Source organism: Rhinopithecus bieti, unplaced genomic scaffold (assembly GCF_001698545.2).
Source record: "Rhinopithecus bieti isolate Rb0 unplaced genomic scaffold, ASM169854v2 scaffold_12127, whole genome shotgun sequence".
Taxonomy (NCBI): Eukaryota; Metazoa; Chordata; class Mammalia; order Primates; family Cercopithecidae; genus Rhinopithecus; species Rhinopithecus bieti.
In genome coordinates, this window is record NW_016806992.1 from 46,745 (window position 1) to 62,444 (window position 15,700).

Genomic DNA, 15,700 nt, shown 5'->3' on the forward strand with positions numbered 1-15,700 from the left:
ATCTAATAATCCAATTAAAAATGGATCAAAAGGCCGGGCTCGGTGGCTTACACCTGTAATCCTAGCACTTTGGAAGGCCAAGGTGGGCAGATTAACCTGAGGTCAGGAGTTCAAGACCAGCCTGACCAACATGGTGAAACTTTGTCTCTATTAAAAGTACAAAAAAATAGCCAGGTGTGGTGGTGCGTTTTTTTTTTGCCCTAGCAAAAAAAAACTCGGTGTGCCCTAGCCTCCCGAGTAATCCCAGCTACTCAGGAGGCTAGGGCAGGGGAATCTCTGGAACCCAGGAGGCGGAGGTTGCGATTAGCCAAGATCACGCCACTGCACTCCTACCTGGGCTACAGAGGAAGACTTAGTCTCAAAAAAAAAAAAAGACAAAAGATCTGAACAGACATTTCTCAAAAGAAGACATACAAATGGCAAACAGGAATATGAAATGGTGCTCAACATCATTGATCATCAGAGAAATGCAAGTCAAAGTTAAAATGAGATATCATCTTACCCCACTTAAAATGGCTTTTATCCAAAAGACAGCAATAACCAATGCTGGTGAGGATATGGGGAAAAGGGAACCGTTGTACACTGTTGGTGGGAATGTAAATTAGTACAATCACCATGGACAATAGGTTAGAGGTTCCTCAAAAACTAAAAATAGAGGTACCGTATGATCCAGCAATCCCACTGCTGGGAATATACGCAAAAGAAAGGAAATCAGTATATTGAAGAGATACTCCCATCTTTATCGCAGCACTATTCACAATAGCCAAGATCTGGAAGCAAACTAAGCATCCATCAACAGACACTTAGAAAAAAAATGTGATGCATATACACAATGGAGTACTATTCAGCCATAAAAAGGAATGAGATCCTGTCATTTGCAACAGCATGTATGGAACTGGAGGACACTATGTTAAGTGAAATAAGCCATGCGAAGACAAACTTCACATGTTCCACTTATTTTTGGAGCTAAAAATTAAAAAAACTGAACTCAGGATGATAGACAGTAGAAGGATGGATACCAGAAGGGAAGGGTAGTGGGGAGGGAAGGAGGGTGGATGGTTAATGAGTAAAAAAATACAGCTGGATGGAATGAATAAGATCAAGTATTTCATAGCACAACAGGGTGACTACAGTCAACAATAATTTACTGTACATTTAAAAATAACTAAAAAATTATAATTGGATTGTTTATAACACAAAATGGCAAATGCCTGAGGAGGTGGATACCCCATTTACCCTGATGTGATTATTATGTATTGTATGCCTGCATCAAAATGTCTCATGTATACCATAATATATACTTGGATATACCCACAAAAATTTAAAATTTGAAATAAAAAATAACAATAATAAGGCTGATACTACCTGCTAATGAGGGAGCAATGTCACTCAATATATCATAACAAAGATACAAATTCCACATCACATAGGCAACGTCCCTTCACAAGAATAAGAAGCCATGAATGGTCAGAGACAGAACTGAATTACTCAGCTGTTCTTTTAAATTTTAGTTTATGACTATCATTGCCCACCTACAAATGTATTAGCATTCACTGAAATCAATATACTGTAATTCTTTCTTTTTTTTTTGAAATGAAGTCTCACTCTGTCACCCAGGCTGGAGTGCAGTGGCGCAATCTCTGCTCACCACAACCTCCGCCTCCTGGCTTCAAGCGATTCTCCTGCCTCAGCCTCCCGAGGAGCTGGGATTACAGGCGCGTGCCACTGCACCCAGCTAATTTTTTGTATTTTTAGTAGAGACGGAGTTTTGCCATGTTGGCCAGGCTGGTCTTGAACTCCTGACCTCAGGTAATCCGCTTGCCTCGGCCTCCCAAAGTGCTAGGATTACAGGCGTGAGCCACTGCGCTCGGCCCAAAATCACTCTTTTATATACACATGTGTAGGCACTGTGTCAAGTATGAGAACTATCCAGTAACAGGACTTTTGGAAGGATTCCTAACCACATAACACATGCCCGTCTCAGAGAAAGGCTCCAGCATCATCTGTAAAACAGGAGATTGGAGTCAATCTGTGGAAGAGAAGAGGGCAGACCGCCAACTCACCACGGGAACACGAGGTCAGCCACCGTCAGCCCTGCAGAACAAGTACAAAGCATAAGCAAAAGGACTCTAGAATACAAATACCTCCTAAATCTAGTGTGGACTTCATTACACACCGGTATAGAAAACAAACTCAGGGCCAGGCGCGGTGGCTCATGCCTGTAATCCCAACACTTTGGGGGGACAAGGCGGGCATATCACCTGAGGTCAGGAGTTCAAGACTAGCCTGGCCAACATGGTCAAACCCCATCTCTATTAAAAATACAAAAATCAGCCGAGCGTGGTGGCAGGCACCTGTAATTCCAGCTACTTGGGAGACTGAGGCAGGAGAATCGCTTGAACGTGGGAGGAAGAGGTTGCAATAAGCCAAGATTGTGCCATTGCACTCCAGCCTGGGTGACAAGAGTAAAACTCCATCTCAAACAAAAAAGAAAAGAGAAAGAAAGTAAGTAAACTCATAGGTCAGGTGTGGTGTGGCTCACACCTGTAATCCCAGCACTTTGCGAGGCTGAGGTGGGAGGATCGCTTGAGCCCAGAAGTCTGAGAGCAGCCTGGGCGACAGAAAGAGACACCATCTCTACTAAAAATTGTTTTAAAAAACTAGCCAGGTATGGTGGCTCACACCTGTAGTCCCAGCTACTCAGGAGGCTGAGGTGGTAGAATTGCTTGAGCCCAGGAGGTTGAGGCTGTGGTTGGCTGTTATCACACCACTGCAATCTAGGCTGGGCTACAAAGCAAGACTCTGCCTTAAAAAAAAGAAAGTAAACTCATAAACTCTTCCTTGAGACTCTGCAACCAAGCACTGGGCCTGGCTAGGACACTTCCTATGAACATAACTAGACACAGGAGAACCGAACTAGAAATATGTAGACAAGTTTGTTATCTTTAAGAAGCACTAATCCATTCTTTTTTTTTTGAGACGGAGTCTTGCTCTGTGGCCCAGGCTGGAGTGTAGTGGCGCGATCTCAGCTCACTGCAAGCTCCGCCTCCCGGGTTCACGCCATTCTCCTGCCTCAGCCTCCTGAGTAGCTGGGACTACAGGCGCCTGCCACCACACTGGGCTAATTTTTTGTATTTTTAGTAGAGACGGGGTTTCACCGTGTTAGCCAGGATGGTCTTGATCTCCTGACCTCGTGATCCGCCCTCCTCGGCCTCCCAAAGTGCTGGGATTACAGGCGTGAGCCACCGCGCCCAGCTGCACGAGACCATTCTTAAAGCAACTACCAAGCCAGACTTACAGCTATTATTCACCACCACTCAGACCAATCCTAGTTCAACACCATCTCAAAAAAGACCATAAGTCCTGGAAGACAGAGCCCCCAAGAGCATTGTGGCTGTAATAAAAGGCATATCTAGAATATGACCATGATCATTTACAACCAAATCCATAACATATTCTGCAGAGTCCCTCAGTCCCACAGCAGAAACTTCTAGAGTCTGTTATTACAGTGAAGCTTTACAGATCCACAGCACACAAAAGGAAGAACAAAACTAAAGGGCTCACAGAATCATCATCTACAGGTCTCCCTAGAGAGCAGGAGTTCAGTGGCTCAGAAGAGGCTGCTGGGGCTCATTTCTGGAGTTTCTGGGGAGAATGCTGAGTGATTCTCCTGCCCTGAAGCTCTGTGAAGGATGTATGTAAGCAACATTACTTTTAGGAAATATCTTACCATTCCAGCTTGCGTGTTTGAAGTACCAATATTTTCCTCCTCCATAATTGACAAAGACCATGAGTATGAGAGCAATCCTAGAAGAAGCCAACAAAGAGAAGCCTTTCAGGGTTTGCTATGTGAAAAGGAAGGGCTGAACTGAAGACACATTTATACTCACAAGGTGCAATCATACAACAATGTAATTCTACTGAGCATTTTATTACACAAGATGAGACATCAAGGCCAAGAAGCGATTATTTTCTAATCATTGCAATTAGGACCATGCACTACAGCTCTTCATTGCCAACATTGCCAACATGATGTCTTAACCAAAGTTTATACTGCTGTCTTAAACTATGTAACTTGAAAACATAGCAAAATATTTCCAATAACTCAATTTTGAGCTAATTATTTAGATGTCTCAGGTTAAAGAACTCTAGTAGAAGGCACACAGCCAGCTGAGTCAGCAAGCTCAGAATTCCAATCTTGGATCCTTTTCTGTCATTAGCCATAAGACCCTGGGCAAGGTTCTCATCAGTAAACTGAGTGTGCTCATCTGTAAAAGAAAGTGCCCTAACCACACGTTACTTTTAAGGAGAATGACTTATTTCACGGCAGCTAACCAGTGCCCAGCATATTTTAGACACTTAATAAATGTTAGTTCCTGTCTATCTGTGACTATCTTATCTCAAAAAGTAGCAATGGAAATCTGAAAGACAGAGTAATAGATCCCAGATGTGCTACTGTTTGAGGCTAACTGTGCAGAATGCTGAGGATGCTGACCTTAGGTGTCAACAGGCTAATTTGGGAGACTCTGTAACCCAAGTGCCTGCAATCAAACCCTGGCTTTCCTATTTGGTACCTGAGTGACCTTGGGCAAGTTGCTTCACTTGGCAGCACAATTTCTTTTCCTTTTAATGTGAATTGGGCATTTAAAAGTATATATCTCATAGGATTACTAAGATATTAAATAAATTAAGGCGACTTAGAACAGTGACTGGCACATTATGAGAACTCCAAAATTGTTAGCAAGTTTCATTATGATCATATTGTTCTTACTACCTGCTTCCAATCTACCTGCCAGGGCACTCAGGGCTCTGGTGCGACTGGGGCAAAGTTATAGGGTTGTCACTAGAGTTCAGAAGGCTTCAGTATGTAGAAATAAAAGAGTTGATACCTGTATATTTATTCTTAGCTATACAGTTTTTAAACTTTATTTTCAGATTTCAGTCCTGGCCTTTGTTCTTCTCCCAGGGCTATGGGTTTGCTAGCATGAGGGCCTGATACTCGAGTCGCTCTGCTAGCAGCACAGGATCAGCCCTCCCTCTGCCACATGCTGGTGTCTCCTCACTAGACTAGTGCATCTTCTGAGCCGTCAAGCTACTGACTGGACATGAGGTACAGTCTGTAGCCCCAAGTAACAGCCACTTGCCCAAATAAAAATGCGCTTCACTCAGCAGACAGCATATCCAAGTGGACACTGGCTCTAGCCTCATCCACTACTCCTCTGTCAACACAGACACTGAGGATCATGATGGTCTTCCAGACTGGAGAGGCTGCAGACTTTACTTTTACATCCAAGAAATCCTTCCTAGCCTAGAAAGTAAAAGATATGTAAAAGTCCTTAAAAGCTAAAAGTGTGTGTAGGTATAATTATGTAGTCCTGTGACTACCTGCACCCACTGTGCTATAGGGATCCCCACATACCCTCTGAAGGTGTCCACGCTGCGGAGGCGGGGCGGTGGGGCAGACAGATGCCACACTGCTGGCTGGACATCACCATCTAGAGGGTCTGTCCTGCAGGGAGATCCCAGCTCCTTCAGAAAAAAAGAGAGAAAGATGACAATTCATAATGCTAAGGAGTAAATTTCATTTTGTCATTTTTTGATTTATTTTTTGTTTTGTTTTGTTTTGTTTTTTTGAGACAGAGTCTCGCTTTGTCGCCCAGCCTGGAGTGCAATGGCATGATCTTGGCTCACTGCAACCTCCATCTCCCGGGGTCAAGCGATTCTCCTGCCTCAGCCTCCTGTGTAGCTGGAATTACAGGCATGCACCACCACGTCCAGCTAATTTTTGTATTTTTAGTAGAGATGGGGTTTCATCACGTTGGTCAGGCTGGTCTCAAACTCCTGACCTCATGATCTGCCCACTTCAGCCTCCCAAAGTGCTGGGATTACAGGCGTAAGCCACCGCAACCAGCATCATTTTTTTATTTCTTTAGGAAAGAATGTGATATAGTAGAAATCTAAAAATAGTGTAGAAAGCTAAAAAATAGTTTTTCTGCAGGCGCAGTGGCTCACACCTGTGATTTCAGCACTTTGGGAGGCAGAGGAGGGCAAATTTCTTGAGCCCAAGAGTTTGAGACCAGCCTGAGCAACATGGTGAAACCCTGTCTCTACAAAAAATACAAAAATTAGCCAGGTGTGGTGGCACACACCTGTAGTCCCAGCTACTTGGGAGGCTGAGGTGGGAAGAGCCCAGGAGGTTGAGGCTGCAGTGAGCTGAGACCGCGGCACTGCACTCCAGCCTGGGCAATAGAGTAAAATCCGGTCTCAAAAAATAAAAAAGTTTTTCTAAACAATACTTGGATTTCCTTTTGTAAAGATCCCATCTAGAGGTCTGGTTTTCTATTCTATCAGCTTTTCCTGCCTTTTACTGAGTTTGCCAGTGGCCACGTTGATAAATGGTACCAAAAAAACTAATCCATAAGTGCATCTAGAACAAGCACAGAAGCCAACATCTCCATAAATGAGCCTGAATTTATTAACAAAAATTTAATGACATATTTAAATCATCAGAGGAGGCCATCAGCATTCATAGATTCAATATTGTTGTCTCTTGTTTCTTTGTTTTAACCTTGACACTCTCTACTTAACTAGATTGATTCAACAATGCTGCCTGCAGAGTGAAAAATATCTCTACCTCGGGTATCCAGATAGAGCAGAACGTTCCAACATCACTGAAGCAAGAGAAGGGATGGAGCCCTTCCCAGCAGCTGAAGAGAGGGCTGCTCTCTATTAGGAATACAGGACCTATAACCTGGCCTTCCTCAATATAAATATAAAACTGGACAATAATGATTAAATAGGAAACTATAAATTCCAAGTTCAGAAAACCACCTGGGCAACACACTATGCATCTCATAACTTACAGAATTGATGAGGCGATCAGTTTCTCGAGAACTTATGGCTTTAGAAATCCAACTGTTAAAGTCATCCAAACTGAAAATAAATAAAAGGCTCAATTATTTTATTTTCATTGGCAGAATTTTTTAAATGATCGGATATTATATTGAAATAAAATTAAAGCTCATATTCTATATTACTAATTAAACATTCTAAACATTTTTTAACAATATAAAAATAGAAATCAGTTTTCAGCGGCTCTACTTATAAATGCTCAACCCTGACAGCATAGTTTCCTCATTAATAAAACAGGAATGATGACAGAGCTTTCATTAAAGACTTGAGAAGGTGAATGAGATAACTGTTTCCCATGGCTGGGATTCTCACTAATAATACTATTAAAATTAAAATAGCAAAAAGTTGGAAACAACCAAATTTACTCAAAACAAGGATGACTAAACACAGACTATGACAGCGGTGTGATAGGATGTGATAGAGCCATGAAAGTAAAAGAACGTGGGCTCTGCCCACACAAAGAAACATGAAGATGAAGATATAAACTATTAGGCCAGGCATGGTGGCTCATGCCTATAATCCCAGCATTTTGGGGGGCTGAGGTGGGTGGATCACTTGAGGTCAGGAGTTCGAGACCAGCCTGGCCAACATGGTGAAACCGTGTCTCTACTAAAAATACAAAAATTAGCCGGGCATGGTGGTACACGCCTATAATCCCAGCTACTCAGGAGGCTGAGGCAGGAGAATCGCTTGAACCCAGGAAGTGGAGGGAGGTTGAAGTGAGCCAAGATCACATCACTGGACTCCAGCCTGGGTGACAGAGTGAGACTCTGTCTCAAAAAAAATAAAAAATAAAAAATAAACTATTAAATACAAAAAGCAAAAACCTATTCAAATAGTTAATGTACTGGGTTCTTTTTTAATATGGTTGCTTTAATTCAAAAAGAAATCCAGGCCGGGCGCGGTGGCTCACGCCTGTAATCCCAGCACTTTGGGAGGCCGAGATGGGCAGATCACGAGGTCAGGAGATCAAGATCATCCTGGCTAACAGGGTGAAACCCCATCTCTACTAAAAATACAAAAAAATTAGCCAGGCATGGTGGCGGGCACATGTAGTCCCAGCTACTTGGGAGGCTGAGTTAGGAGAATGGCAGGAACCTGGGAGGCGGAACGTGGAGTGAGCCAAGATGGCACCACTGCACTCCAGCCTGGGTGACACAGCGCGACTCTGTCTCCACAAAAAAAAAAAAGAAATCCAGATGACATTAAATTGATTCACATGACTAACAAAAGATAAATATATTAACTGGTTTTTCTTAAAAATGAGATTTCTACCTGCAAAAAAAATCGTTTGAAAAGTATACCCTACCCTGGCATAAACAAATTATTCAGTGCATAGGATTTTTTCCCCTTTTATTTTTTGGTCATGAACAGTTCAAGCATATACAGAAGCAGAGAAACCAGTACAGGCATAGCTCGAGACACTGCAGGCTTGGTCCCACACCACCACAATAAGGCCAATATCACAATACAGTGACTCACACAAATTTTCTGTGACGCAGTGTACATAAAAGCTATATATTACACTATATTATAGTCTATTAAGTGTGCAATAACATTATGCACAAAAAGACAGTTTACATACCTTAATTTAAAAATGTATTTCTAATAAACAGTTAATGATTATTTGAGCCTTCAGCAAGTCCTAATCTTTTTGCTGATAGAGGATCTGACCTCCATGTTGATGGTTGCTGAGTGGTCAGGGTGGTGGCTGCCAAAGGTTGAGGTGGCTGTGGCAATTTCCGCAATCAAGACAATACAGTTTGCCACATTAACTTTTCCTTTCACAGATTTCTCTGTAGCATGCAATGCTGTTTGATAGAATTTTACCCACAGTTAGACCTTCTTTCAAAATTAGAGTCAATTCTCTCAAACTCTGCCTCTGCTCTATCAACTACATTTATGTGATATTCTAAATCCTTTGTTGTTATCTCAACAATGTTCACAACATGGTTACCAGGAATAGATCCCATCTTCAGAAACCACTTCCTCTGTGCATCTATAAGAAGCAACTCCTCATCTGATCAAGTATTGTCATGAGATTGCAGCAATTCAGTCACATCTTCAGGCTTCACTTCTATAAAATCAAGTTTTCTTTATTTCCACCACATCTGCAGTTATTTCCTCCACTGAAGTCTTAAACCCCCAAGTCATCCATGAGGGCTGGAATCAACTTCCTCCAAACTCCTGTTAATGTTGATAATTTTACTTCCTCCCATGAATCACAAATTTCTTAATGGCATCTACAATGGTGAATCCTTTCCAGAAGGTTTTCAATGGACTTTGCCCAGATTCATTGGAGGAATCACTATCTATGGCAGCTATATAGCTTTATAAAACCTATTTTTTAAATAGTAAGACTTGAAAATCAAAATTACTCCTTGATCCATGGGCTGCAGAATGGATATTGTGTTAGCAGGCATGAAAACAACATTCATCTGCCTGTACATTTCCATTGGACTTGCTGCATTGTCAATGACCAATAATATTTTGAAAGAAATATTTTTTTCTGAACCAGTAGGTCTCGACAGTGGGCTTAAAATAGTCAGTAAGCCATGCTGTAAACAGATGTGCTGTCATCCAGGCTTTGTTGTTCCATTTATTAAGCACAGGCAGAGGAGACTTAGTATAATTCTTGTGCCCTAGGATTTCCAGAATGGGTAAATGAGCATTGGCTTCAACTTAAAGTCACCAGTTGCATTAGCTCCTAACAAGAGAGTCAGCCTATCTTGTGAAGCTCTGAATTCTCCTTCTTGGCTTTTAAAAGTCCTAGATGGCATCTTCTTCCAATAGAAGGCTGTTTGATCTGCATTGAAACTGTGTTGTTAGTGTAGCCACGTTCATCAATGATCTCAGCTGGATCTTCTGGATAATTTCCTGCAGCTTCTCCATCAGCACTTGCCGCTTCACCTTGCATTTTTATGTTATGAAGACGGCTTCCTTCCTTAAACCTCCTGAACCAACCTCTGCTAGTTTACAACTTTTCTTCGGCAGATTCCTCACTTCTCTTAGTCTCTACAGAACTGAAAAGAGCTAGGGCCTTGCTCTCGATTAGGCTTTGGCTTAAGGGAATAGTCTGATCCTCTATCGAGACCACTCAAACTTTCTCCATATCAGCAGTAAGGCTGTTTCATTTTCCTTTTTTTTTCTATTTATTTATTTATTTATTTGATACAGAGTCTAGCTCCTTTGCCCAGGCTAGAGAACAGTGGAGCAATCTCAGCTCACTGCAACCTCCGACTCCCAGGTTCAAGCGATTCTCTGGCCTCAGCCTCCAGAGAAGCTGGGACTACAGGCGCACACCATCATGCCCAGCTAACTTTTGTATTTTTAGTAGAGATGGGATTTTGCCATGTTGGTCAGGCTGATCTCAAACTCCTGACTTCAAGCAATCGTCTGGTCTCAGCCTCCCAACATGCTGGGATTACAGGTATGAGCCACTAAGCCCAGCCTGTTTCACTTTCTTATCATTTGTGTGTTCCCTGGAGTAGCACATTTAATTTTCTTCAATAACTCTCACAACTTGGCTAACTGTTTGGTACAACAGGCCCAGCTTTCAGCCTGTCATGGCTCTCCATATGCCTTCCTCACTAAGCTTAATCATTTCTAGCTTTTGATTTAAAATGAGAGACACGCAACTCTTTCTTTTACTCAAACACTTAGAAGCCATTGTAGGGTAATTAATTAGCCTAATTTCAATACTGTTGTTTCTGAAAGAATAGAGAAGCCCAAAGAGAGGGAGAGAAATGGGGGAACAGTCACTGCGTGGAGCAGTCAGAATACACTCAACACTTACCAATTAAGTTCACCATCTTATATAGGTGGGGTTGATGGCATCCCAAAACTATTACAGTAGGAACATCAAAGATCATTGATCACAGATTACCATAACAGATATAATATTAATGAAAAAGTTTGAAATATTATAATGATTACCAAAATGTAATGCAAAGACAAGAAGGGAGCACATGCTGTCAGAAAAATGGTGCCAACAGAGTTACTCAATGCAAGCCTGGGCAACACAGTGAGAACATCATGTCTACAAAAAAAAAAAAAAATTATAGTGGTGGTACATGCCTCTAGTCCCAGCTACTTGGGAGACTGAGGTGGGAGGATTGCTTGCACCTGGGAGGTCAATAAGGTTAATAAGTGTTGAGTATGTTCTGACTGTTTCCCCATCTCCCTCCGTCTCTTTGGGCCTCTCTATTCGTTCAGATACAACAATATTGAAATTAGGCCAATTAATTACCCTACAATGGCTTCTAAGTGAGTAAAAGAAAGAGTTGCACGTCTCTCACTTTTTTATCTTTTGACATGGAGTCTCACTCTGTCACCCAGGCTGGAGCACAGTGGCGCAATCTCAGCTCACTGCAAACCTCCACTTCCTGGGTTCAAGCAATTCTCGTGCCTCAGCCTCCCGAGTACCTGGGATTACAGGCGTGCGCCACCACACCCAGCTAATTTTTCTATTTTTAGTAGAGATGGGATTTCACCATGTTGGCCAGGCTGGTCTCGAACTCCTGAGCTCAAGCGATCTGACAGCCTTGGCCACTCACAGTGCTGGGATTACAGGAATGAGCCACCATGCCTGGCTGCATGTCTCTCACTTTAAATCAAAAAGGCTGCAGTGTGGGAGGTCAAGGCTGCAGTGAGCTGTGATGGCACCACTGCCCTCCAACTTGGGAGACAGAATGAGACCATGTCTCAGAAAAAAAAAAAAAGAATTGCTGAATGCAGGGTTGCCACGAACCTTTAATTTGTAAAACATGCAACATCTGTGAAGTGCAATAAAGCAAAGCACAGTAGCAAAGGGTTTGCCTGAATAATGGACCTCCATCATCCAGCTTCCACAAGTACCTACACATGGCCAGTCTTACTTCATCTGTCCTCTCACCCACTGTCCCTCATTCCTGCCTTAGATTGTTTTTCAGAAAATCCTAGACATCATATAATTTCAGGCATAAACACTTCAGTATGTATCTCTAATAGATACGGACTATTTTTATTTCTAAACATAACCACAATACCCTTATCACATTTTTAAATGTTAGCAGTAATTCCTTAATATCGTCACATAGCCAGTTCAGTTTCCCTGTCTCATACATGTTTTTACAGTTCAGTGGTTCGATTCAGTATCCAAACATAATCCATACATCCAAGGCATACATTTGCAATTACTCTTTTTCCCTCACAACTCAACTCTCATTTCTAGTTTATTCAACATGGATAACATCACCATCACATGCAAAATGTTAAAACAGACACATCTAAAGAAGTGTGGCCAGGCATGGTGGCTCATAACTATAATCCCAGCACTTTGGGAGGCCGAGGCAGGTAGATCAGGAGGTCAGGAGTTCAAGACCAGCTTGGCCAAGATGCTGAAAACTCATCTCTACTAAAAATACAAACAAAAAGATTAGCTGAGCATGGTGGCACGCGCCTGTAATCCCAGCTATTCAGGAGGCTGAGGCAGAGAATTTCTTGAAACACAGAGGCAGAGGTTGCAGTGAGCAGAGATCGTGCCACTGCACTCCAGCCTGGGCAACAGTAAGACTCCATCTCAAAAAATAATAATAATAATAAAAATAAAGAAGGGTGAAAGGGAAAAGTTAAGAGTTTTAAAAATAAAACAAAAATACTTAATTTTCTTGTTCATGCCTGTTGCCTAAGTGAAAAGGAGGGGGGCTCTTTATTCTCTTGACTTTTTCTGGTTGTTTTTTGGCTCACAGTCATCTGAACCTCCCTGGTTGTGTTGGAAAACCAGGGGGCGAGGAATAAGGGACTCCTGCTTTATCAAGAAGAGTATTCTGCCCGTAGGCTGGAAGGGCAGCATCATGTGCTGAGTAGTTTCAGTTCCACATGGGGCAAGGTGGAATTTCTTCCCTTTGAAAATGCTTGATCTCAGCTATCAATTACTTTTTTTTTTCTTGAGACTCCCCAGCTGGAGTACAGTGGCACAATCTCAGATCACTGCAACCTCCGCCTCCCAGGTTCAAGCAATTTTTGTACCTCAGTCTCCCGAGTAGCTGGGACTACAGGCACCCATCACCACACTTAGCTACTTTTTGTATTTTTAGTAGAGATGGGGTTTTATCATGTTGACCAGGCTGGTCTCAAACTCCTGGCCTCAAGTGATCCACCTTCCTTGGCCTCTCAAAGTGCTAGGACTACAGGCATGAGCCACCGCACCTGGCCTAGCTATCAATTACTTCAAAAAGTCATGTAACATGACCAGGTGTGGTGACTCATGCCTATAATCCCTGTACTCTGGGGGTCAGAGACAGATGTAACACTTGAGTCCAGGAGTTCAGGACCAGCCTGGGCAACATAGCAAGACCCTATCTCCACTAAAAATGCAAAAAAAACAAAAACAAAAACCATTAGCTGGGCATAGTGATGCATGCCTGTACTCCCCATTACTTAGGAGGCTAAGGTGGGAGAAGCACCTGAGCCCAGGGAGTCGAGGCCGCAGTGAGCCATAATGGCACCACTGCACTCCAACCTGGATGACAAGAGTGAGGCTCTGTCTCAAAAAAAAAAAAAAAAAATCCATAATAGATCCATTCATGTGAAAAGCATCCTGATACACTGAAATAGCATTCGCATTTTATCAAAAGGTTGATGAGATAATACCTTAACTCAAAGAAATGAAACTCCATTGCTAGAATCTTCCTCTATCCCTAAAAAATAGTTAGGTTACACACTGGCTTCTGAGTAACAAGTGGTTCTTTTACCCTATACACAGTCGGGGTCCTCATACATAGAATTATACTATTTCTAAGATGTACAAAGCCAGAGTATCACAGTACAGAAATTCCCCAAAGCTTCAGGGTTTCCCACATGAGTCGACTTAGAGGTTAGGTTTTCATTCTTCTAATTCTAAAATCTTGTGGTTCTTCTTGAGACTGTAACAAGATAAGCATGAGAAAATTCACTCTTATTCTTTTAAAACATGAAAAAACCTTTCCTTTGGAAGTTAACTAAAATCCATTTTACTTTCTTTTTCTAGTCTACTAATTCACTCTTACCAGAATCACTGTTCACCATGCAGAGCAGGACCAGTCCCTTCTCCATGTTGGCTAACAAACTAACCAAGGGACAGGGAGTCCACGCGAGGTCCAGAGGAACAGCCACCAGGCACACATCTGTGCCACCAGATGCCTGGGCTGGCAGAGGTTGGGCAACTGGACTAGAAGGCGCCTCAGGGCCAGAGAGGGGGAGGGGAGTCCAGTGCAGCAACCTCCTCCTAAAATTGTCACGAGCCACTTCTGCTCGCTAAAAAGCCAGATGCTTTAGGAAATAATGATTTCTCAAGCATTTTCTTCCTCTTCACCCATGTGGGAGGACAGAAGGCAAAAATTCATAATCACCTTTATTATCACTTCCCTAAAGTCAGAGACCTCGTCTTAGTCTACACGAGTCCCTGAAGCCTAGCACTGGTTGAACATAGGGGACACAGAAATGTTCATATCATCAAAGAATGATGGCCGCTTGAAGGTGACAGCTGTGCCTTCTGAATGTGTTATTTCTATGCTCTGCCTTTCCAGTGGCATCCTCCCCAAATGTCTTACCTCAACAAGAGCCTCAGAAAGGATATCACAATGATGACAGCAAGACCAATAAGGAATGCAATGCTCACAGCTAGAAAAGAGAAGAAAACACATTAGCCCCCAAAAAGGTCATCAAGAACATCAAAGACATCACATCATTACATTTAATCTATAAATGAAAACCAGGAAGGGAAGCCTATATTCTCATGCTGAATTTCCTATAAATAATTGAGAATGCTCACCGTGAAGGGAGTGATAACTGTCATTACAAAAAGTATCCAACATAAACAAAAACACAAAGAATGGTACCATCAACCTATATATAACCCATCACCCAGATCCTAGAATTGTCAAGATATTGTCCCTGTTGCTTCATCTATAACTACCCACTCACCCCCTTGTCCTGCTTTTTCTGGCTAAGCTATTTCTTTAAGAATCTAAGACATCATGTTATTTCATCCCTACATACTTCAGGATGTGTCTCTAAAGCCCTTGTAAAGACAGCCTGACACTGTATGCCTTCTGACACAAGGCACCGAGAAGGACCCAGGCTTGCTTTTGCCGTATTCCACTAAAAAATGCAAAATCTCCACCTATTCACGAGAAAACACCAAACATCAAGCAAATCCAAATCAAGGACAATTGACAAAATAACCAGACATTACCCTTCAAACCATCAAGGTCATGAAAGACAAAGAAAGACTGAGGAACTGACAGCTGAAGACCAACAGGGGAAACAGCAGGAGCCGGTGCAGACGCGAACGACTCTGTCTGACAGCTTTGGGGAGAGCCGTGGATCTCCCAACGCGGAGGTTGAGATCTGAGAACGGACAGACTGCCTGCTCAGGTGTGTCCCTGACCCCTGAGTAGCCTAGCTGGGAGAAATCCCCCACTAGGGGCAGTCTGACACCCCACACCTCACAGGGTGGAGTACACCCCTGAGAGGAAACTTCCAAAGGAAGAATCAGACAGGTACACTCGCTGTTCAGCAATATTCTATCTTCGGCAACCTCTGCTGCTGATACCCAGGCAAACAGGGTCTGGAGTGGACCTCAAGCAATCTCCAACAGACCAACAGACAGTCCTTCTGACTGTCAGAAGGAAAACTATCAAACAGGAAGGACACCTATACCAAAACCGCATCAGTACGTCACCACCATCAAAGACCAGAGACAGATAAAACCACAAAGATGGGGAAGAAGCAGGGCAGAAAAGCTGGAAATTCAAAAAATAAGAGC

At 42.6% G+C, this 15,700-nt stretch overlaps 1 protein-coding gene across 1 annotated transcript in view; it reads right to left on the reverse strand.

Annotated features, from left to right (window-relative positions):
• Nucleotides 1-15,700, reverse strand: part of HGSNAT (heparan-alpha-glucosaminide N-acetyltransferase) — a 52,372-nt gene that overhangs the window by 15,535 nt on the left and 21,137 nt on the right. Inside the window, 5 exon segments of the mRNA XM_017879654.1 lie at nt 2,064-2,094; nt 3,731-3,807; nt 5,420-5,529; nt 6,864-6,933; nt 14,484-14,553. Of these exon segments, the coding sequence (XP_017735143.1) occupies nt 2,064-2,094; nt 3,731-3,807; nt 5,420-5,529; nt 6,864-6,933; nt 14,484-14,553 (358 nt within the window).